Consider the following 25183-nt stretch of genomic DNA (forward strand, 5'->3'; position numbering starts at 1 on the left):
AATAACAATCAGAAAAGTTTATGCTCCCAATCAAGGAGCTCCAAAATATATGAGAAAAATATTGGCAAAACTGAAGGGACAATTAAACATTAACTGTAGGAGACTTCAATACCCCACTCTCCTCTAAAGCTAGAACAGCTAGACAGAGGAACAAGGAAATAGAGAACTTAAAACAATTTGATAAATGAATTGGATCTAATAGACATATAAAGTCATTACACCCCAAAACACCAGGGTATACATTTTTTTCTAGTCCACACAGAACATTCTCCAGGTGTGGTAGTTTGAAAGGACCCTAGAAAAGCCATGTTTTAATCAAAATCCCATTTCATAAAGGTAGAATAATCCCTATTCAATACCGCATGTTTGAAACTGTAAAGAGATCATCTCCCTGGATGATGTGATTTAGTCAAGAGTGGTTGTTAAGCTGGATTAGGTGACGACATGTCTCCACCCATTTGGGTAGATCTTGATAAGTTTCTTGAGTCATATAAAAGAGGAAACACTTTGGCAAATGAAGGAGATTCGGAGAGAACAGAGAATGCTGCAGCACCACAAAGCAGAAAGTTCATGAGCCAGTGACCTTTGGAGATGAAGAAAGAAAATGCCTCCCAGGGAGCTTCATGAAACCGGAAGCCAGGAGAAGAAGCTAGCAGATGACACTGTGTTCACCATGTGCCCTTCCAGATGAGAGTGGAACCCTGACTGTGTTTGCCATGTGCCTTCTCACTTGAGAGAGAAACCCTGAACTTCGTCGGCCTTCTTGAACCAAGCTATCTTTCCCTGGATGCCTTAGACTGGACATTTCTATAGACTTGTTTTAATTGGGACATCTTCTCGGCCTTAGAACTGTAAGCTAGCAACTTATTGAACTCCCCTTTTTAAAAGTCATTCTATTTCTGGTATATTGCATTCTGGCAGCTAGCAAACTAGAACAGATTTGGGTACTGGATAGTGGGGTGCTGCTGCTGCAGTTTGCAGATATAAAAACATGTTGGAATGGCTTTTTAAATGGATAAGGGGAAGATTCTGGAAGAGTTGTGAGAATCTTGATAGAGAAGGCCAAGAATGCTTTGAAGAGACTGTTGATAGAAATGTGGACTCTAAAGATATTTCTGATAAGGCCTTAGATAGAGATGAGGCACTTGTTATTGTAGACTGGAAAGAAAGTGAGCCTTGTTTTAATATTGCAGATAATCTGTCAAAGTTGACTAGTGGCTTTGGTCGGAAGGCAGATTTTAAAAGCCATGAACTTGGATATTTAGCAGAAGAGATCTCCAAATTAAATGTGGAAAGTGCAGCCTGGATTCTTCACACAGCTTATAGTGAAATGCGACAAGAGAGAGATAAGCTGAAAACTGAACTCTTGAGTACAAAGAAACCAGAAATTTATGTCCTGGAAAATTCTGGGCCTCCAGAAAGGGAGACCGCAAAGAACAGTGCCCTGTGTGAGGATTTAACCAAACGTGGAACCAGCCGGCCATTTCAGAGAAAGCCAGAATTGGACATGGAGTTAACCAAGAAGGATTTGTGGAAACTCCATATGTCTGATCAGCATGATCCAAGGCTATGGCATAGAAAGCCAACGAGAGTGTTGCAGGATTTGTATAAAGAGAACCACTGCCAGTCAGGACGGAGAGGGACAGAGAAGGCACACACTGAAGGAAAAATAACTTCAGAGGCAAAACCATTGAGGCTAGGGTCTGGAGTTAAGAAGCCTCTGGCCAGGAGAGAAAACTCACCCAAACCCATGGAGAGGGTAAGTTTAATCCGAAGGCAGAGAATGGGCCTTCCACCTCATTGCAGTGGAAGTGTCGTGCCACCTCAAGCCTTAGAGAGGACGAGGCACATTCCTTGAGGTTTGGGGAGAGCCTGGCTGCCACCACATGGTCCGGTTGAGCGTGTGCCCCAGAGAAGGCAGAGAGCCCCGGTGCAGCCCCAATGCTTGAAGAGGATGGAGCCGAGAAAAAGGTAGCCTCCACAATGTCCCCCAAGGTTGCATTCAGAGAGAGGCAGGCCTCTGTGTAGGCCCTTGGAAAGGGTGGGACTGCTGCTTTCTAAGACCCTGAGGATAAATGACTTTCAGACTTGGAAATCTAATGGTCTTTGCCTTGCAGGTTTTCGAAACTATATGGGTCCTGTGACCCCTGTTGTCCTTCCTCCCTATGGAAATGGGTATATGTACCCTGTAACTGTTCCTGCTTTGTATGTTGGCAGCAAATAACTTGTTATGAGTTTTCAAAGGTCCAGAGACAGAGGAGAATTTGTCTGAGCACAGATCATGCTTGTACCTAACTCTGATGAGACTCTGTACTAGTTTTAACCTTGTATTGCATTTGATTGTTACTGAAATGCTTCAAAGTTTTCTGATATTGTGATGGAATTAATGTTTTTTGTATGTGGGGAAAACATGTCTTTTTTAGGATCCCGAGGGTGGAATGTACTGGTTTGAAATGATGTATGGACCCTAGAAAAGCCATGTTTTATCCTAATCCCATTTTGTAAAGGCAGCCATTTCTTCTAATTCCTATTCAGCATTGTATGTTTGAAACTTAATTAAATCATCTCCCTGGAGATGTGATGTAATTGAGAGTGGTTGTTAAACCGGATTAGGTGACGACATGTCTCCATCCAGTTGGGTAAATCTTGATAAGTTTCTTGAGTCATATAAAACAGAAAACATTTTGGCAAAAGGAGGAGATTCAGAGAGAGCAGAGAATGCTGCAGCACCACAAAGCAGAGAGTCCACGAGCCAGCAACCTTTGGAGATGAAGAAAGAAAATGCCTCCTGGAAAGCTTCATGAAACCAGAAGCCAGGAAAGGAAGCTGGCAGATAACACTGTGTTCACCATGTGCCCTTCCAGATGAGAGGGGAACCCTGACCATGTTCACCATGTGCCTTTCCAGATGAGAGAGAAGCCCTGACTGTGTTTGCCATGTGCCTTCTCACTTGAGAGAGAAACCCTGAACTTCATCAGCCTTCTTGAACCAAGCTATCTTTCCCTGGATGCCTTAGATTGGACATTTCTATAGACTTGTTTTAATTGGGATATCTTCTCGGCCTTAGAACTATAAGCTAGCAACTTATTAAATTCCCCTTTTTAAAAGCCATTCCATTTCTGGTATATTGCATTCTGGCAGCTAGCACACTAGAACACCAAGATAGATCATATGCTGGGGCACAAAACATCTTTATAAATTTAAAAACTTTGAAATTATTCAACGCACTTTCTCTGATCACGATGGAATGAAGCTGGAAATCAATAACCACCAAAGAATGACAATTTTCACAAATATATGGAGATTAACTAACATACTTTTAAACAAGCAGTGGGTCAAAGAAGAAATTGCTAGAGAAATCAGTAGCTATCTGGAGATGGATGAAAACAAGAATACACCATATCAGAACTTAGGGGATGCCACAAAGGCTGTGTTGAGAAGGAAATTTATTGTCCTAACTGCCTAAATTAAAAAAGAAGAGCAAAAACTTGAGCAAAAAACTGTTCACATGAAAGAACTTGAGAAAGAACAGCAAACTAACCCCAAAGCAAATAGAAGAGAAACAACAAAGATTAAAGCAGACTTAAATGAATGGGAGAACAAAAGAACAATACAAATAATCAATAAAGCCAAAAGGTGGTTCTTTGAGAAAATCAGTAAAATTGATGGAACACTAGCAAGACTGACAAAGAAAAAAGAAAACAGGATGGGGAATAAACAAAATCAGAAATGAGAGGGGGGTTGTTACCACAGACCCTGAAGAAATAAAAAAAAAAATCATAAAAGGATACTATGAACAACTATACACCAACAAACTAGATAACGTAGATGAAATGGACAAATTTCTGGAAACACATGAACAAACTATACTGACTCAAGAAGAAATAGAATACCTCAAAAAACCAATCACAAGTAAAAAGATTCACCTGGAAACATCCTAGAGTATATTAAACAGATAATCAAAAAGCATTGGCATAGTCCCCTGAGGGAGGGGAGAAAGACTTTATTATTATTATTATTATTATTATTAAACCTTACCATCAGGGAATCACCTGATGCTGTGTCAAACTTTTGGGACACCCAAATCAATAGGTCATGCCCTCAATCATGAGGCTTAGCTTAAACTACCTATTTGCATGCCTAAGAGTTACTTCTGGAGGACCTCTTATGTTGCTCAGATGTGGCCTCAGCCTCTCTAAGCCCAACTATGCAAGTGAAATCATTGCCCTCCCCCCTACATGGGACATGACATCCAGGGGTAAAAGTCTCCCTGGTGATGTGGGAGATGACTCCCAGGGATGAATCCAGAACTGGCACCATGGGATCAACAATTACATCCTAACCAAATGGGGGAAAAGAAGTGTAATTAACAAAGTATCAGTGGCAGAGAGAGTCCAGATAGAGTCGAGAGGCTACTCTGGAGGTTGCTTTTATGCAAGCTTCAGGTAGACTTTGCTACCTATCATAACCTGCCAACCCCCAACAAAGATCATTCCAGCCAATCCTAAAGAACACCTAGGGCAATTTACAAGATTCCACAAGGGTTCCAGGCACTAGAGTAACTTTCCAGAAACCTACAAACTACAGATGGGTCCCTGGCCAAGGTAAGTCCTGAAACTTAGCTCAGCCTCTCCAGAACATCAGATAGTTCCATTTCCCTACCCCATATTAGTGATAAACCCTTCCAATATTTAAAATTTAGAATTTCGATAGCCCAAACAACCTCAATGAAAGATATGGAAAGATCAAAGGTGATGGTGGAATTATACATAGAAGATAGGACTTAGCAAATGAATATGAATGCTGAATCATTAAAGTGGTACCTCTTTTAGTCTCCAGGATTTTAGAGCAACTAGAAGTAAAAACCTAAAATTGTGACATTGCAACCCATGTCAAAGTCTGAAATATGTTCTACAACTAATTGTGGTGCTGTGCTTGGAAATTAATAGCCTTTTTGTATATATGTTATTGTTCACCAAAAAGGAAGGAAAAAAATTCTATTGTGATGATAAAAAAAAAGTATTTAAGCCCACTAGCCTCCTATATTCTGGAGCAGCTAGAAGGAAAACTCTGAGAGGATCATATGGTAGCCCATGACAAACTCTGGGATCTATACTGTAACCACGTTTTGAAGAGTGTTGTGAAAACTATTGCCTTTTTATATCTTTGCTTTGTATATATATGTTATACTATACAATAAAAAAGGTAAAAAAAAAAAAAAAGATTCAATAAGTTATCAGAAATCTTCCTACAAAGAAAAGCTGAGGGCCAGATGGCTTCACAGGAGAATTTTATCAAACATTCTAAAAAGAACTAACACTAATCCTGCTCAAACTTTTCCAAAAAAATTGAGGAAAAAAGGAATACTACCTACCTCATTTTACAAAGCTAACATCACTTTAATACCAAAAATGGGTAAAGATGTTACAAAAAAGGAAAACTACAGGCCAATCTCCCTAATGAACATAGATGCAAAAATTCTCAGCAAAACACTAGCAAATCAAATCCAACAACACAAAAGAATTATACACCAAGACCAAGTGGGGTTTATACCAGGAATGCAAGAATGGTTCAACACAAGAAAATCAATTAATGTATACAGCACATTAACAAAACAAAAAGGAAAATTACATAATCATCTCAATTAAAAACTTTCAAAACATATAAATCAAAGGTAACTTTCTCAATATGATAAAAGGCATACATGAAAAACCCATAGCCTGCATTGTACTCAATGGAGAGAGACTGAAAGCTTTCCCCCTAAGATTGGGAACAAGACAAGGATACCTTCTGTTACCAATATTATTCAACATTGTACTAGAAGTTCTAGCTAGAGCAATCAGGCAGAAAGAAAAAATAAAAGGCATCCAAATTGGAAAGGAAGAAATAAAACTCACTATTTGCAGAAGACATGATGCTATACTTAGACAATCCTGAGAAATCTACAACAAAGCTATTTGAGCTAATAGACAAATTCAGCAAAGTAGTGGAATATAAAATTAATGTGCAAAAAACCAGTAATGTTTCTATACACAAACAATGACCTAACTGAGGAATCAATTAAGGAAAAATATCCATTCGAAATAGCAACTACAGGAATCAAGTATCTAGAAATGACCTTAATGAGGGATGGAAAGGATTTGTACACAGAAAACTACATAACAATGGTAAGAGAAATCAAAGAAGATCTAAATAGTAGAAAGGCATTCCCCGCCATTGAATAGGAAGCTTAAGTATAGTTAAAATGGCAATTCTATTCAAATTGATAGATAGATTCAATGCAGTAACAATCAAAATTCCAACAACCTACTTTGAAGACTGGGAAGAACTTCTTACAAAGTTCATCTGGAAGGGAAGGAGATCCTGAATAGCTAAAAGAATCCTAAAAAAGAACAAAGTGGGAAGATTAACACTTCCTGATTTTAAAACTTGTTACAAAGCCACAGTGGTCAAAACAACAAGGTCCTGGCACAAAGATAGAAGTATTGGCCAATGGAATTGAATCGAGAGCACAGAAATAGACTACCAAATCTATAGTCAACTGATCTTCAACAAGGCCCCCAAATCCACTGAACTGGCACAAAATAGTCTTTTCAATGAATGAGCATGGGAGAACTGGATATCAACAGCCAGAAGAATGAAGGAGGATGCTATACTAACACACAATGCAAAAATTAATTCAAAGTGGATTAAACACCTAAGTATAAGAAACAGCACCACAAATCTCCTAGAAGAAAACATCTTCAAAAACTAGTAATAGGAGATAGCTGTCTAAACTTTACACCTAAAGCACAGGCAATAACAACAAAAAAGTAGATGAATGGGAACTCCACAAAATCAAATACTTTTGTGTCTCAAAAGACTTTGTCAAAAATGTGAAGAGGTGGCCAACTCAATGGGAGAAAATATTTGGAAATCACACATCAGATAAAGGTTTAATATCCTGTATACATAAAGAAATCATACAACTCAACAACAAAAGAGCAAACAACCCAATTATAAAATGGGCTAAAGATATGAATAGGCATTTTTCTGAAAAGCAAATACAGATAGCTAAAAAGCACATAAAGAGATGCTCATTTTCATTAGTTTATAAGGGAAATGTAGATCAAGACTGCAATGAGATACCACCTCACACCTATAAGAATGGCTGCTATTAAACAAATAGGAAACCACAAATGTTGGAGAGGATATGGAGAAATTGGGACACTTATACACTGCTAGCCGGAATGTATAATGGTACAGTCCCTGGGGAAGAATGTCTGGCAATTCCTTAGGAAACTAAACTAAACTAAACTATGACCCAGCAATACCACTACTTGGTATATACCCAGAAGAGCCAAAAGCAGAGGTACAAACAGATATTTAGACTCCAATGTTCATAGCAGCATTATTCACAATCACCAAAAGATAGAAACAATCCTTCTGTTGCCAATATTATTGGGATAATAAACAGGTGGGAAAACCAAATGAGGTGCAAATGTGGTGTATACATATGATGGAATATTATGCAGCAGTAAGTTGAAATGATGTCCTGAAGTACATGACAAGATGGATGAATGAACCTTGAGGACATAATGCTGAGTGAAATAAGCCAGACACAAAAGAATAGATACAGTATGATTCCACTTTTATGACCATGGTAAAGGTAAAATCAGAGGCTTATAATATAGAATATAGGGGACCTAGAGATACACAGAGGTTTGAGATGGGTGAACAGTTTGCTAATGAGGTTGAACTTAATTGTAAGTGAATAGATAGAAGTGAAGATGGTTCACTTGTGGGTCTATAAGTAATATTACCATATTGAAGGTGAACATGATTGAAAGGATTAGATAGACCCATGTGTCCCACTGATTAGCACTACAAATGTAAATAAGTTCTTGCGTGAGCTACTGCAAAGGTATGAATCTTGTACAAAGAGTGTGTAACTTTGGGATATGGGGGGAAATGGTTATTGCATGCTATGGGCTATGTTTAACAGGAAAACATCAATAGTACTACAGCAACACCAAAGGTAAATGATACAGAAAGGGACAAGATTTAAGGGGAGGTTTGGATTTTCTATTTGGTGAAGGTGTGTTTATTGGTTATCTTTCTCTTAGGAACAATGGAATTATTTAAAATTAGAGTATTGGTGAGTTGTTGACTTTGGACATTATACATGCTGCTCAATGAATGGAGGTGGCTGAAAGATGCACTGACTGAGAAGTAGACTGTACACAGATTGAATTTTGTGCTGCTACTAAGAGGAATGAAATTGTGAGGCATGCAACATTGTGAATGAACCTGTGGGACATTTGGTGAGGCAAAGTAAGCCAGAAACAAAAGAGCAAGTAGTGTGTGGTCTCATTTAGAAAATACTTGTAAGAAAACAGGGACTTAGATTGTAAACTCTTAGAGCAGTCACATTTAGTCCAGAACAAACTGTCTTATATATGTTTAACCTGGTACTTAGAGATAAGAAGGAAGCTGATTAGGTCATGATTAAGGTAATTCAGAATACAGGGGTAAGAGGGACATTGTCTGTATCTTAGAACTTCCTCTACTCTTAAGTTTTGTCCAGAATCTAAATTTTCTGTAGCGCATAATCTAACTCAACCTGTCTGGATAGATCACTTAAACAATCTAAAAACAGGGAGCCCAGAATAAGAATGAGGGCCTTTAATCCTGTATAGCTTAATGTAATGCCTGGATAAATCCCAGAGTATATTGAGCAAATAATCAAAAAGTATTGGCAAAGTCCCTTGAGGGATGGGAGAAACAATAGGGAACTATGAAACCTTACCACCTGGGAAACCCCGGATACTGTGTCAAACATTAGGGACACCCAAATTTATAGGCCAAGCCCTTCATCTTGAGGCTTGCTCCTGTGAAGCTTATGTATGTAGTGGGGAAACTTAGCCTACCAATAGGCATGCCTAAGAGTTACTTCTAGAAGACCTCTTTTGTTGCTCAGATGTGGCCTCACTCTCTCTGAACCCAACTCTGCAAGTGAAATCATTGACCTCCCCTTCTATGTGGGTCATGACTTCCAGGGGTGAAATTCTCCCTGGAGGCATCAGAGATGACTCCCAGGGATGAGCTGGGTCCTGGTACCATGGGATCAAGGATGCCACCCTGACCAAAAGGGGAAAAAGAAGTGTAACAAATAAGGTATCAGAGACTGAGAGAGTTCAAATAGAGTTGAGAGGCTACTCTGGAGGTCACTCTTATGCAAGCTTCAGTTAGACATTGTTACCTATCATAACTTTCCAAACCCCAACCAAAACCATTTCTGCCAATCCTAAAGAACACTTAGAGTGTTATATAAGATTCTACAAAGGTTCCATGCACTAGGGTAACTTTCTAGAAACCTACAACCTTCAGATGGGTCCCTGAACCAGATTAGTCCTGAAATGCAGAGGGTTCAGCCTCTCCAGAACATCAACTAGTTTCATCCCCCAAACCATATTATCAACAACCCCTTCCAACACGAAAAAGTTAAAATGGGCATAGCCCAAATATCCCTAAAGGGTAGGAGAAAGATCAAAAGTGATGCTGGAGTTATATAAAGAAGGAAGGGTTTAAAAAATGAGTATGATCAATTATTATATTGATTTTTTTTAGTCTCCAATATCTTATAGCAGTTAGAAGAAAAAACCTAAAATTGTGGAATTGTAACCCATACCAAACTCTGAATTCTATTCTACAACTAATTGTTGCAACATGCTTTGAAATGCATTGTTGTGTTGTATATATGTTATTTTTCACACACACACAAAAAAGTCAACTGTGCACAACTATATGATGATATTGTGAACCACTGAGTGTACACTGTGGATGATTACATGGTATTTGAATATAGATTATAGAGCAATAAAACTTTTAAAAAATAATAATAAACCAGAATGTCTGTCAGAACATGTTTGATCAGCACTTGTAGATGGCAAACTGTCGTCTAACTTTACTTATCCTCTCTCTCTCATCTATCAATTTTCTGGATTCCCCAAAAAAACTGAACACTGAAAAAAGGGCTTATGTGCAATCACTTATTTTGGTAAGTGATTTCAGAAAAAAAGTAGGGAACTAGAAAAGTAGAACAGGTAAGAAGAAAAAGCCAATTCCGGGGTGCATTAGCAAGCTAGTCATTGCTGTGGACAACTGAAGGTAATCCCTCTGGGCACCTTCATAAAGAACTGCGTAAAATGTATCTCAGAACTGCCAGACCAAGGGAGAGAAAAAGGAAGGGTTAGGGTAGCCCCAGAGGATATTAACTCCCTTACACTTCCAGGTTTGCTCAGGACTTATAATGGTTGAGTTGATTCCCCCAGGCAGCCACAGAGGTGACAAAAAATGTCCTGAGGCAGAAAGCAAGAGCTACTTGGTGAAGCTGAGGTGAGCTGCTGTCACTTACAGTTGACCATACCTCATTGCTACAGCAAAGGCTGGAGAGTAAGAGTTGAACTATGAGTTAGTGACATGGGAAAACAATACGTATCTGATAATACTATAATATTTGGCATAAAGGTTACCATCATTTTAGCCTTGAAATCAATGTTGGCTACACACCCAATCTTTTGAGTTAGCTCCAAGCTTTACCCTCCCTACCCCCCAAAAAGGACTGATGGGCGTTGGGCAGAGCCAAGGACAGTGTTGGGTCATGATGCTAAGGAATGGAACTGGCACTTGAGAAGCAGGTGAAGACTCTCTCATTCATATGACAGAGTCTCTTTCTCAAAGAAAGATTCCTCTCTTCTTTGGGGTTTACTTTTTGATTCCTCTAATGGTACAGAGCTCTTCTAAGATTCCATTAAGAAGGAGCCATTTAACAAGAAGGACTTGTTAAATGTAAGTAAGAAGGACTGCCGCCCACCTCAGATAGCCTCCTTGACCTGAGAAAGCCACCTAAGAACCCAAATGGGGCCAAGGGATAGGAGGTTTTGCCCACGCCTTTGAAGAAATCCTCAAGCCCAAGCAAGAGGCATCCTGGTGGCTCTCACAGATCTCAGTGTACCAGGACTGAGAGTCCAGTGAAGAGGTTAGGAGCCAGAACCCCCAGCCTGGAATGATAAGATTTCATTTGCCTGGAGTGTTCTCTGTGTGTGAGTCTCCTTCAGGATCCTGGGCCTGGACAGAGTTACCTGCCTCACGGAAAGCAGATGATTGAAACAGAAATTTTAGGATATGGGTCAATTCTGTTTTTGCCACCTCTAGCAGTCCTTTTACTAATGGAAGATTGGGCTAAGCATGGACTGATGGATGGATAGTTACATAGATACATAGAATGTGTATATAAAGAGTGCACAGAGAACATATATGGTATTGATATAAATATATTAAATATGTATGTGTGTATGAGCATCCAGAAGGAAGGCCATGAATTTTAATTTGCTGGGATCCACAATATTAAAAGACAATATTTTCCATTTTTCTTTGTGTTGCTGAAAATAAACATAGTTGATAAAACAGACTAACAAATGAAAAGAATAATTAATGGCCAAAGAAATCTCATTAATCAGAATACCCTCCTTGCCCATCTTGTCTACAATAAATGGGAATAGCACTGGGTCATCACCACACTATTAGTCAAGGTCCCATGTTTTTATGGCTCAAACGATAAACGTAGCAACAGCAATGACTAAATACGCAGGGGTCCTAGTTACATGAAAAGGTCATGCATTGTTTTAAATGAGCAGAATAATAATTTTCTGCTGATAAAGGATTTCACAATTTGGTTCATCTGCCAATGGATAAGAGGCTGAATTGTACACATGCATGAATTTGTGTCACAGGATCCAGTCCTTAATTATAAGCCCCCCATATAATCCATAATTGATTGCCTTCCTCATCATGATTCTCCACACCTTCAGTTCTTCACAACTGAAAATTTCCATTCCATTTGCTCATATTCAAAAGCAAATCCAAGCCCACCCTACCAACAACTTCTCTTTCCCAGATCCCCTGCCTTCCACTCTAACCTTAACCACTTTCTCCATCCCTCCTTTTCATTTATTATTTAATGAGTGACAACTATGGGGAAAGTCATGTGCTAGGATCTGGTAATTTAAACAGAGATAAATAAAATACATTCCACAGCTTTAAGGAGTTTACCAACCAAAAGAAGAAATGCATGCTTGAGCAAATGCATTATGATACCAATGAGAAGTGTAGAAATTGCTGTGGAAGTCTTGAATAACAAGCTACTAATTCTAATGGGTGATAAGAGGCTTTATGGAGGCTGTAGCATGAAAACTGCAATTTAAAGGATGAGAAGGATTTTCAGAGGCAGAAAAGGTGAGGCGGCACTTAGACTGAGAACAGCTTCAGCAAAGACAGGAAGGTGAGAAATTGCATGGTGGGTTCTGTAATGCTAGATTTCAATGAAACCAAACAAAGCCAGTTTGTGTGATGGCTTCAAATTCCATGTTAAGGAGACTGAACATTGAAGCTTCTCTGTAGTTAATAAGAGCTATCAAAACTTTTGAGAAGGAGAGTAGCATGATTTGACCTGTGTTTTAGGAAGTCAATTCCAGGAGCACTAAAAAAGGAAGACTTGAAAGGCAAGAGAGACATGATATGTTCAAAATGTCCTAAACTGAAGCCATCCTCTCCCTGAAATCTGCCCTTTACTATGTGTTTCCTAGCTCCATTAAGGGCACACCCATCCTCCAAGTTACCCAAGCTACAAAACTTGGGGCCAACTTTGTCCCTTTCTATCTTCCCTCCTTCTTTCACTTCCTCCCACTTTTGATAGCTAAGGCTTCACAGTGTCCTGTTTTCATTTTACCTGCCCAATAGTTCATGATTTTGTCTGTCTTTTCCGTTCTCAGCATCCTGGTCCATGCCCTGAGCATCTTTGTGATATCTGGGGTATCACAACAGTTTTCTGCCCAAGTTGGACATTAACGTGTCGAAAAGACTGAGAACATTTCATTCCATAGCTCAGAAGAAAGTTCATGACCACACTGGTATTCTCCAAGACGCTATCTGAAGACAGGGGACAGGGTGATAACAGCCGTGGTAACCAAAGCAGTAACAACAACAAAACCACAACAGACAGAACCTTGGAAAATGCCGACGCTAACGAAGGAGGAGAAGGTAACAAGGGACACTGAAGGAAACTATGAGAGAAGGCACAGATAAGCAGAACCTTTTTGGAAAGGCCAAGGAAAGAGACTTTTATGTGAAATTCTGCAAAATAATGAGTGCGGTGAGGTTGAATCTTACAGTCTTACCCATTAGATAGTCCTTGGTGATCCTTAAGGATGCAGTTTCAATGACATTTTGAGGGTGGAAACCAAATTCCAAGAGGTTAAAGAATGAGTCAGTGGTGAGCCACTGGGACATTAAGTTTGGTGGTAAAGGGAAAAAAAGATTCATGAATACCCAATTCCTGCCAGACAGTGCCAAATCTTTCCTTCCCTCTCAGGAAATTTAACCTTTTCCCATAGGTCACATTTCTTCAAGGAGGAGAAGCACACGCTGCTGATATTTCTATCTCCAGCCACACTCCAAACCAATCAGCCATATTCTTTTTGGTGTAAAACATCCTTTGAAGTCCATGCAGTCCAACTTGCCACACTCTTCACACCATCACTGCCTCTGCTCTCTGCTGTGAGCAGTGTCTCTTAGCCAAAGACATCGCAGGAAAAAGGAGCTGCGCAGATAAAATGTGGTACCACTTCTCCTAAATACAAAAGTCTAGAGAAATGTGAACAAAATGGTCAAGGACTGGAAAGTTCCTTCACTGTGGTCAGAAATTGTAAACTAAGGATTCCAATCTGTAAAGATGAACTTAGGAGGGAAAATGATAGGCCTCTAAAACAAAGCAAAATAGAACAAAAAACAATGACAAATATGGCCAGAGAGCACAGACTCGGTTACCAAATTCCAGAATATTAGACCTAAAAGGTAGACGTTCATTTAAGTGAAGCTTAAATGATATCGTTTATGTTGGAGCCCTGGTCTCATGCTACTCTGATGAAACCATCCCTTTCTGATGTGTTCCAAACCTGACCTTTACAAGTGATCTCAAATCCTTCCAGGCTGCACACCAGTTCAGCTGGGAAGAAAGAGCTGCCTTTACTTACCCGTTGCCCACTTGCTGCCACTTCACCAAAAAAATAACCCTCATCAGAAGTAATGGAAAGGAAGGTACTGGGCTTTGTGAGAGAGAGATGAAATAATCTGGTTTTTATTAAATATCATGAGAATACTATTAATCCATGCCAGAAACATAAGCATTATCATATTGAAAGCATTTATTCTGAAGGAGACCATCTGGCAGAGCCTCACAGACTACACTTTGAGAAGCTGAGTATAATGTGTCACCGTGGCGGGCTGGTCCATTAAAGCAGCAAATCCATAGGAAGTGAGAAAGTAAGATTTTTGAGGGAAGTGCTTTGCAGTAATGGCATCTGCTAGACACCCGTCACATGTTTTTCTAGAGTGGGCCTGCTTTGAGAAGTGCTGTTATATGAAAACTTCAATTTTCAAAACAGAGGGTGTTAATTATTTCGGAATCCCTCTCTAAGAATGGATTCTTCCTCTAGGCACCAAATTCCAGCAGAGTATCTACATAGAAATGTGTAGGTCCTTAAGTACTTAACATAAAGGCTAGAGGAAACATGAAGGGGAAAATAAGAAATCTAATGAGTTAGGAGCCACAATCAGTTATCGATTAAGCACACACAAAAAAAGCACCTTGAAATTATAAAGTAAATGAGTTGTTCTTTTTTTTTTTGTAAGATGCAATTTGCAAAACTTGCATTGTTTGTTTTGCAGAAAGGCAGAGACATCTATAATTTGGAAAGTGTATCTCCCTGTCCAAAGATGGAGAAAGAACTGGTTATGTATAAAGTGGAAGAAATCATGCAGTCCAGGAAAAAACAGTAAGAAATGCTTATGGCAGCTTAAAGAAATATCCAACTCCCTTGAGGATCCAAGGGACCTGTTATCACCATGCTGCCTTGCATTTTCACTGGACTCCTGAGACTTTCCCAAAACAACCATCACCTCAATCTGTGTCTTAGCTAAGACAAATACCATCCAGTGGATTGGCTTCCTCAATGGGAATTTACTGGTTCACAATTTTGGAGCTAGAAGTCCAAAATCCAGACATCCGCAAAGCGATGGGCTTTTTCCCTGAAGACTGCTGCGTTCTGGGGCCAGCTGCCAGCAATCCTTGGGCCCTTGGCTTCTCTGTCAAATGGCAATGCACATGGTGCTGCCTCCTCCTTTCTCCTTGGTTACATTGATTTACAGATCCTCCTCATGGCTTTTAATCTCTCTGTCTGAATTTCATCCTGCTTATAAAGGACACCAGTGATCCAGGTTAAAGCCCAAAGTGGTTCAGTTGGGCCACACCTTAATGAAGTAACATCGCAGAGAGGTCTTCTTCAGTGTGTCCATGCCACCAGAACACAGACCAAGACCTAGGACATGTCCAAAGTGGAGTACACAGCTCAATTCCCCTCAACAGGCCTTTCAATACTTGAGGGTTCATTCCCATCATGGCCCTATTCAAGACCATCAGGAATTCACCCACAAAATTCAATCACTATTTATATACGGTGTCATCTGAAAAGGGCCACATTAAACATCAAGTTACATTAACAGGATATACTGCATTTTTATTTACTCAGGAACAGGCCAATCATTTCTCAAATGCTTATAAGTTATTAGTCATGAAAGTGAATGTTTAGATAGGTAGAGGAAAGATGAGTAAGACAGAGTGACTGAGAATTACAGAGAAATTGTAGAACTTTAGATAGTCTAACTTTATTTCCTAATTATATAAAAGAAATGGGGTGGGGAGAGAGGAGTGGAGGGAAAGAGTGAGAGAAAGATATTTGCTTAATCATTAAAAATAATAATAATTACTTATATAATTCATATATTTATCCAAGGCAATCTTGTGCTTCAGTCTCAGCATAACATCACAAAAATACAATTAACAGTAATTCAAGTCTTTACCTTAATCTCTCCATAAAACACTAAAGATGGAAGTACATTCTTGATGTGCATCATAAGTTCTTATCTTTAGACAGTTTCCTCACCTATCTAGCAATGAGTCCTTCCAAACCTTATTCTTTTTCTTCTCTCTATTAGTCCTTAAAATTCCTTCTAACATTCAGGTCACAGAGTCCCTTTCCTCTCTACCTCAGCACTTTATCATAGAAATCAATTTAACCTGTCTGGTTTCTTCATCTCCCCACACCACATCCTACTGCTAAAGAAAGACCTGCGCCCTTAGGTGAAAGAGCCTATCAGTCCCATGTAGGATAAACCTCACAAATAAACTTATACAGAGATATCATAATAAAACTCCAGAACATCACAATGAAAAAGAAAATCTGAAAAGATACAGTAGGATACAGATAGCTTACCTACAAAGGAGTGAAATTCAGTTCAACAGGAGGCTGCTCACCAACCATAGCAGGTTCAAGAAAACAATGGAACAAGAGCTTAGAAACGTCCAGGAAAAGTAAATTTGAACTCAGAGTTCTGCAGCAAGCCAAACTAACACTCAAGAGAGAGATCAAAATAGAGAAATTCTCAGACACACAAGGCCTCAGGAAAATTTATTACCCACAAATGTTCTCTGGTGGGATAAGGAGGGAGAACAAAAGAAATCCTACTGCAGGATGTACTCCAGTAAAAAGAAAAATGGAAACCATGGGCTACAAGCAGCAAGAAGGATGTATTTGTGGTTTACTTTTGCAATTTAAAAAGTAATCTTTTGTTGTTGTTGTTAAAAGTTGGGGAGAAATGAAGGTTAAGAACACTTAAATTTAATTCTTTATTTTTATTTCCTGTCCAGTTTATCTCTATACAATACATTGCAGTTTTCAAAATGCTTTTACATAAATGTCAATAGTCAGGACTACAAAAATGTGTTTTAGGAGCAGCCATGCTGGGACAAAGAATAATTACAATAAAACCTGGAAATGCAATTCCTGAGTCTAGGAGTGCACTTGCTGCCACAGAAGCTGGCTGCCTGGCACCTATAATCATGATGATAATGTCACTTGGTCTGAGGAGGGTTGATGACCATAAAATTTAAGACTGATTCCTTTCTAAATATTTTTTTGTTTTTACTCTGCCTTCCAAGTTGAACCAAATTAAATGGATCAATAGACAAGGAGGTGAACGGAGGTAAAACCTTTATATTTCTGGCCAGCTGGCACACTCATTAGCTGTCCAGGTATGAGATCTGTGGACAGGAGGCTTCTTCTAACAGGTTGTGGCAGGAGGGCCGCAGCCCTGCCCTCAAGGTGTCCTAACAAAAGATTTCAGGCTCCATGAAGGCTTCCACTGAAAGACTGTCATGATGCTATTGCCGATGTCATATGCCATGAATTTAAGGCTCGGAATCTCTCACTTGTACTTTTTTACCCCATTCCTGGTGTGTGCCAAAAAAGAGCAACTGCCAAAAAGCAGACATTTTGCTGTCTCTTAAAATCAAATGCTGGCAACCCTTCAGGCCCCTCTGCCAAGACCCTGCCCTTCCCAGGGTAAACAGTAGGTGGTCAAACTCATCAGAGGCTAACATTGAGCCCTGAGGTAGGCCTAAGTCTAGCCTGAAGGGCTTGGGCATGTGCAGCTGTAAAGCCAGGAATCCAGAGCTGGCCTTCTCCTTTCCACAACTCACGGAGGGCAGCTGCAACCCCCCTACCCTACCACACCTAGGGCCAGGCGTGGCTGAGAGGAAAGCCTCAGGTGGTACCACAGATCATGACCTAGAAGAGGTCACAGGATCCTTACCAGTCCCTACCCCCAAAGCCTGGGGTGCTCAGTGACAGAACTGAGGGCCTGTGAGAAGAGCCTGTCCAGAGAAAGCTCCTTGGGAAAGAAAAAGTTTCATAAGCATCCATCTGCATTCGACACTCAGGGATGTGCCCATCACCTGTCAAAATCCCTTACGGCCAGCTAAGAGCTTCACCTACTAGACAAAGGCCCAACTAAATTGTCTTAGTATAGGAACACTATGGTAACAGTCATCATTCCCACTCTAATTGCCTCCTAACTCGTCAAATGCTTCTACAGCACTTGTTCAAGTCCCTCTGCCTTGTCATTAGGGTTCAAATCTCCCCTAGACCCTAAGTTCGGCTTTTAGCTGGTTTGGAGAGGTAAGCGAGCTAATGGGGGGTTAGAAGAGGAGAGGGACTAAATATAGCAAATGTTTGCAGGCATAATCACTCCATAAACATCTTCAGTGGAACAGAGCGAAGGAACCATCCAGATGACGGATGTCACTCACCCAAATGTCACATAATAAATAAAACTGAATGAGCCCATTCTCTTGCAAAACCAGAGTGACGCCTTTCACACTATAAATATTTATGAAGTCATCATTCTTCAAAGACTTTATTTTTTCCAGGTAAATAGACTTTAAGTGAAAAAGTTAAGCAGAGCTTTTCCTGCAATTATGGTACAGTCACAGCAGTTCTGAAATGGCCAGTCCACGAAAAGAAAAAGAAAGAAGTAAAGGAAAAAGGAGCCCCTGTTCCATGAGGCTGCTGCATGGAGATCTCATTTATGCCAGTCAAGTTTCATTCGCATTCGAAAGTGGCAGCCTTCGCTCTGGTGGCAGAAACCAGAAAGAGCAATTATCAGTCCCATTCAAACAGGGCCTGTGTAATGAAGGGAGACAAACAGATCCTTGTCACCCAAGCCCAGGCTCCTCCCACCACCTCTACTAGGAGACACATTCTCCTAAGCAATCGCAGCCTTCTCAACCTGTCTCTTAGTAACAGAAAAAATGTGCACTTCACCCCAGCACCATGCTCATTTGAAAAGAATTCTCAGAGGTGAGGATGTATGCCTGGATGTCTCTCTGGGTGTTTATGCAGAGTCCACCACTCCTGCTCTGAGCTATTCCTCCTCATCTCTTTAGGAATGGCACCCAAGAACCCCTCACCAGAATCTGACACACTTTGCCTGTGCTCTTCGCATGCACTGCTGCAAACAGCAAACCCCTTCGGCTCCCAACAGCATCCCCATCCTTGCCTCCTCCAAGGCACTGTGATGGCCTGGGGCTCCCAAGACATTGTCTCCCCAAGGATACATGCTACTTTCCATGTCAGTTTGCAGCTTACGTGTTATCAATCTTCGAAGCGCACCAAAACCCTTGCTCAAGTCCATCAAGCCTGCTTCTTTCCCAGTGATGGCCTTTCGCCCAGTCTCTCTTCTCCTCCAAACCTCAGGGTGGCCCCTCGTACTGTCAGACTGAACTGGCCCAGCTGGGAAAAGTTGCTTCTTGGGCTCTAGCCTCCGGGAGGTCTTGTTTCACAAGGAACAGGAGACTCTGGCTTTGTGAAATGAGTCACTGGCTGCCTTGACCATGGTCTATCTGGTGAGGCCAGGGCTGCCATGTATGGTCTGTGTTCTGTGCCACCCACCTCTCCATCTAAGTCAGGTTTCTTTGCCAGGATAGCCTGAGTCATAAAACTCAGCACATTCCTTAGGCGTTGGATAGTCTTTCCTTGTTATTACTTTACTTTTGTTTTATGCAGCACCTGGTTTCATTTTAAAAATCCAAATAAAATCTCACAGTTGGGGGTTGTGGGGGAAGGAAAAAAAAAAAAGAGGGGAACAAAATCTAGGTTAGGGAAGAGAAGAAAAAGCTTGGACCCCCCAAACACGCAAGTCCTAGAGCAGGACAGAAATGGAGCTGGAGAGTTAAGAGTGGTGCATAAAGAGGACCAGCTATAAATTGAGTTTGAGCCAAATCCTTTCTGCATATACGATAAAGTACTCAGTGTTCACTTCTCCTCCCCACCTTTCTAGCCCCGCAGGAGGCTGCAGGACCGAGTTAGTACTTTACTCAGAAGGTACATGACCTTCCAGAAGTCCATTCACTTTTGGAATCTCTTCAAGAAACTGCCAGATTTGTTTTAGTTGAACTTGGAGGAACATTCCAGCTATAACATTCTATGATACTACGAACCTGCCTGTTGCTTCCCCTTTCTTGGACTACAAAACAAAACCCACGTGAGGGAGTATTTTTCCCCAACCTAGTATCTGGCCTTGCCTTTTGAGGGTAGGGGAATGCAGGACAGGCAAGGGAGAAGGTGTAGACCCAACCATATAAATAACCACGGCATTTTTTCGTGGCCAGGTTATTTGGTGCAAAGCTGTTAACGTTGATCTTTAGAAGTAGAACAGAAGTCTAGTAAGCCATGTCTTGCCTATAGTAAAAAACAGTGAATGAATGAATGAATGGCCATTATCACGGGAAGTAGTACATACAGATCAATCATTAGGTACAGGAGCTGCTGTAGGACCTTTCACGGAAATCTTTAATCCCCTCCGCCTGAGATTCCCTAACAAGGCTGGCCAGAGCAGAAATCCTGGAGGTTCCAACGTGGCTCCAGGGCTGTATTTTCAATGCACGGTTTTGGCGAGCTCGATGGAAACCATACGAAGGGATCCCGGAAATCAGAGCAGATGGTTCACCGGGAGTGTATTTAGTCCAACCTGGGCTAAAGAACAAATATAACCACTAGGAAGTGGGGTGGGGGTGGGGAGAGCAAATTTTAAGGACTTGTTCTATTTTAACAGAAATCTCTGTTGGAATGTTTTCAAAAGGTAATTTAAAAGAGAAAAACGGTCTTGCTGGGTAAAGACGAAATGGGGGCAGGAGGCGACGGTGGGAAGAAGGAGGGGCACGAGGCGGCTACTTTCGTGAACCAGACGCTGTTCCGCTTCTCCAGCAGGACGGGGAGCCTTCGGGGGCTTTGGGGAGCCCTCGGGGGCCTTGGGGACCCGGTTCTCCCCGCGTCCAGGGTCTCCCGCGCCGCCGCCACGCCGGGCCCCTCCCTCCAGCGCGCCCTGCCAGGGCGGAGGCGTACGGGGGCGGGGGGACAGGAGGAACGCGACGGCGGGAAGAGGGCGGACACCCGGCCTTGGAGGGCGGCGGGCGGGCCCTAGCGGGGGAGAGTAGGCGGGAGGGGGTGGGGGGCGGGCCTCGTGGGGGGAGAGTAAGCGGGTGGAGGACGGAGGGCGGGCCTCGTTGGGGGAGAGTAGGCCGCGGGGGGCGGGCCTTGTGGGGGGAAAGTAGGCAGATGGGGTGGGGGTGGGCAGGCCGCGGGGGGCGGGCCTTGTGGGGGGAGGGCAGGCCGCGGGGGGCGGGCCTTGTGGGGGGAGGGTAGGCCGCGGGGGGCGGGCCGTAGGCGGCGCTCGGGGACGCGGGGAACCTCGCAGGAGAGCCGGGGAGGGAAAGGCCGTGACTCCCTCCCCCCACAGCGCCCGCGGCGCCGCGGGTCGTCCCCACCCCGCTCACTGTCGTAGCCAGCTTGTTTCGTGGTGGCGCGTTCTGCGGAGGAAAGCCGGGTCTTGGAAGGTTCCAGCTCTTCTGGGTGACGCTGTGAATACAGAAGAGCCTTTCTCACGCCCCTGCGTCCTCCCCGGGACCCCCCGATGGGGAGGACTAACTCTTGAACGCTGGAGCCCAACAGCTGTCCGAGCCGCCAGGCCATTTCTGTGGCTCTTGCTGAGAAAGGTGATTGCAGGTATTCATTTAATAATTTAATCATGGTTGTATACCTTTTATCCACTCTCCCAATGAAAAAGAAAACATCGAAAAATGAAGGTGTTTGAAGCCCAGGAAATTGTCCAAAGCAGCCGACCTCCAAGGTCCAGAGATCCCCGGGCCCTCTCATACCTCAAATCATTTATTGAGCAAACTGAGGGCTTCCAGCTTTGTGACTTTTGTCGTTGAGCTCAGTGAAATGATGACAGCAGGCCTCTCCGCCCGCATTCGGAGTACTCATCAACTTCTGAGTCTGTCGAGCCAAACTTGCTTTCAGAATCGTATCGTTCCCGAAGCTGGAGGAAAAAATGGCCTGGGGGGGTCAACACTTTCCCATCCACAAGGATTGATTTTTGCACAGAATTGTGAATTAAATGGCCTTTTTCAAGCAAGACTTGATTCATGAGCAGGATTTGGGATTGTTCCTGCATTTGACCCATCTCTTTTAGCTTTTTCTATTTTATAACATGATGTGTCTGGTCAGGAAGGCCACATCAATACGCAGAAGAGAAAAAAATGTAAAAGTTCTTGGAATCCATTAACCAAACCACCCACTGCTTCTCTGATGCCCCCTAATCAATCTTTAGCGTAAAGATTCTTTTTCTCTGCCTTCCCTACCGCTCCTCTAGTCCTGCCATTCCTGGGTGTGAATGTCTCTGCTTTCCAGTGTTTACATCATGAACTTCTGGAAGATAAGGCCCGGAAATATAAATATTTGGATGATGATTACCATAGACATTAAACATCAAGCAAATACTTTAAGAATATTGTAAATGAATGGTAGTTGAAAAGCTCATTCAACCCCTACTTGTTGCTAGTGCAGGAATTTGCACATTTTTACATCTCAGGTCTTGTCCTCCTCCCCCAAATAAAGCATCTACCAAAAAAAAAATTTAAGATTTTTGCTTTTTCTAATAAAGTAATCTGCCATGATTTATTTTTTTGGTTAGGACTCTAGGTCCAAGGTTTCCCAAATGTGTGCCCCACACTGATCGCGTGTGTATGTGTGTATACACTTAGCCTATCAGGGCATCATAGAAGCAGGAGTAGGGTGTAATGTAATTAATTCGACAGGAATGGCTGATTTAAAAGAGGTTGCTGTGGGGGTGGGAGGAGGGACAGCACCTCAAAGAAGAAGGCAACTGTTCCACCAGGACAGCTGCAGACAGTGATTGCCAAAGGAATCGCTTGGCACCAGTACAACTCCATGTAGCAAGAGAGATTTATTTATTTAGCCATAGTTAATGATTCTCCCAAGCAACTCCCAGGAGGCCAGCAGGCAGTAAATACACTTTTAGGAAATCCTCTGCCCTTACTAGAAGCATGCACCAACTCTGCAGGGAACGGAGCTCCCTGGCTGCCAACACAGTATAACTTTCAGTGGTACTTAGCTTCAGTACCAAGTAGTACATTACTCTGGTACATTGTTTTTATAATTCACGAAATAATATTTTTATAATTTTACTATTAACTATAGTCCATCATTTAAATGGGTTCGCTGTGTTGTACAGTCCTATGTTGTTTCTTAAAACTTTTATTCTAGTAATATATATAAGACCTAAAATTTCCCCTTTTAAAAGCCACATTCATATGTATAATTTACTGTTAATAATTGCATTTACAAAGCTCTGCTACCATTACCACCTCCATAGCCTGCCACAGCAGTGCCTTCCTGAGCTTGAAATGCTCCTGGTAGTTTTAAGGTCTTAAAGCAAAAAAAACAAAAAAAAATTTTTTAAAGAAGCGCCATTTCTGGAAGCACACCATTAAGATAGACTAGTTACCTGAGAACTGAGGTGGGCCATCCAACTCTGTCCTGTTCGTGAAATTGATCACTTTATTGAGTTGATACCCACAGACCAAAGTGATCTGTTTATATAACTGGTGGTTCTTGTCATAATGTTAGGTGGCACTTGAATAGTGTTTCTTATTTTGTGGTTGAGTTTTTTTGTTTTTGTTTTTGTTTTGCATGGGCAGGCTCCGGGAATTGAACCTGGGGCTCCAACCTAGCAGAAGAGAATTCTGCCACTGAGCCACCGTTGCCCACTCAGGTTTGTTTTATATCACATAACTAGCATACCAAACGCATGATATAGCAACTATAATTGCTTAGGGCGAGGCTGACCTTTTTAAAAAGTCAATTTGCAGGTAAATCATGAAAAAGAAAAAAATAGTAAAGAAAAATTATTGTAACTTCTATATTAAATGAATTGAAGCTAGTTAGGTGCCTGCAGAAACCAATTCTTGTTCTTTTTTCAATTCACTCTTTGGGAATCACTGCCAGAATGCTAAGACAAAAGAAGAAGTCCATTCTAACATCCTCTTAAAAATTACTGGATTTTTGAGAAAGTGTGATCATGCAAAAGACAGTCTCTGATCTGGAGGGCCATGTCAGGGGGTGTAGGGACAGTGGATGCTGGATAGCGGGACAGGCACAGAAGCAGGACCAGGATACTGGGCATCCAGGCTGGGTCCCCAGCAGTGAAGGACAATCTGAGGATTTAGTGTCTTTTGCACAAGAGGCAGAACCCAAACAAATCACTGTTGTAAATTTTGACAGTACAAGAGTAATTCCAATCTCCCTAAACCTCTTTGAGGCTTATTTCCAAAACAACTCGAGAGAGAGCTATACAAGAAACTATTCCTGATGCTTGAAGGGATAGCTCTACTCTTCACCCAATATAAATCTGGGATTACTTTCATTCTAACTTTAAGCATGCACACACCACCACCCCTGCCGCACAGAGACATACAGAAGCCCATTTACAACTACCCCAAAGATTCCATGGTTTGATGACAAAAATAAGGATTCTTACATTCCTCAGGAAGTCGTTTCTTTTTAGATTGTACTTCATCGGATTTCTAGATGATGGTTTTTTCGTTCTCATATCTAGGGTGAAGAGACAGATGGCCAATATAAATGCTTCTGGTCAACAGAGTCTGTGGTAGTATGAATAACTGAAATTTACAGATAGACAAAAACCTTTTGTTGTTGTTGTTAGAGAATTTTTAGTTTTACAGAAATATCATGCATAAAATAAATAAAATACAGAGTTCTCATGTACCAGTCCATGATCAACACCTTGCATTATTCCAGTACATTGTTTTTATAATTCACGAAAGAATATTTTTATAATTTTACTATTAACTATAGTCCATCATTTACAATGGGTTCACTGTGTTGTACAGTCCTATGTTGTTTCTTAAAACTTTTATTCTAGTAGTATATATAAGACCTAAAATTTCCCCTTTTAAAAGCCAAATTCACATGTATAATTCACTGTTATTAATTGCATTTACAAAGCCCTGCTACCATTACCACTGTCTATTATCAAACTTTATAGAAAATCTGTACAATTTAAGCATTAAATCCCCATTCCCTACCACCAACCCAACCCCTGGTACCCTATATTCTAGATTCTGACTCTTTATGAGCTTTCTTATTCTAATTGTTTCATATCAGTGAGATCATACAATATTTGTCTTTTGTGTCTGGCTTATTTCACTCAACATCATGTCTTCAGGGTGCATCCATGTTGTGTCATGAATCAGAACCTCATTCCTTTTTAATACTGAATAATATCCCATCATCCGTATATACCACGTTTTGTTTATCCATTCATAGGTTGATGGACACTTGGGTTGCTTCCATCTTTTGGCATAAGT

At 41.3% G+C, this 25183-nt stretch overlaps 1 protein-coding gene and 2 long non-coding RNA genes across 9 annotated transcripts in view; 1 reads left to right on the top strand and 2 right to left on the bottom strand.

Moving 5' to 3' along the window:
• The window catches only part of C22H4orf51 (chromosome 22 C4orf51 homolog), a 114535-nt gene that overhangs the window by 19846 nt on the left and 69506 nt on the right, over window positions 1-25183 (bottom strand). For 5 of the 6 annotated variants that reach the window (XR_013167475.1, XM_077139901.1, XM_077139898.1 and 2 more), the window contains exon 5: window positions 24334-24407. Coding sequence is in view for 5 of the 6 variants with exons in the window: in XM_077139901.1 (XP_076996016.1) it covers window positions 24334-24407 (74 nt within the window). In the remaining variant the exon portion in view is untranslated. Of the gene's footprint in view, window positions 1-21499; window positions 21814-24333; window positions 24408-25183 lie in introns of those variants that run through there. The other variant, XM_077139897.1, reaches the window with a different exon arrangement.
• Window positions 18336-19462, bottom strand: LOC143666069 (uncharacterized). Its single transcript, XR_013167357.1, has 2 exons — window positions 19083-19462; window positions 18336-18567 (listed from the first exon to the last, which is right to left on the bottom strand). It is a non-coding gene; the product is annotated as an uncharacterized LOC143666069 (long non-coding RNA).
• Window positions 21169-25183, top strand: part of LOC143666265 (uncharacterized) — a 30348-nt gene continuing 26333 nt past the window's right edge. Inside the window, exons 1-3 of one of the 2 annotated variants that reach the window (XR_013167478.1) lie at window positions 21169-21497; window positions 23495-23568; window positions 24412-24987. This is a non-coding gene — a long non-coding RNA (uncharacterized LOC143666265). Of the gene's footprint in view, window positions 21498-23494; window positions 23569-24411; window positions 24988-25183 lie in introns of those variants that run through there. The other variant, XR_013167477.1, reaches the window with a different exon arrangement.

This window comes from Tamandua tetradactyla, chromosome 22 (assembly GCF_023851605.1).
Source record: "Tamandua tetradactyla isolate mTamTet1 chromosome 22, mTamTet1.pri, whole genome shotgun sequence".
NCBI lineage: Eukaryota > Metazoa > Chordata > Mammalia > Pilosa > Myrmecophagidae > Tamandua > Tamandua tetradactyla.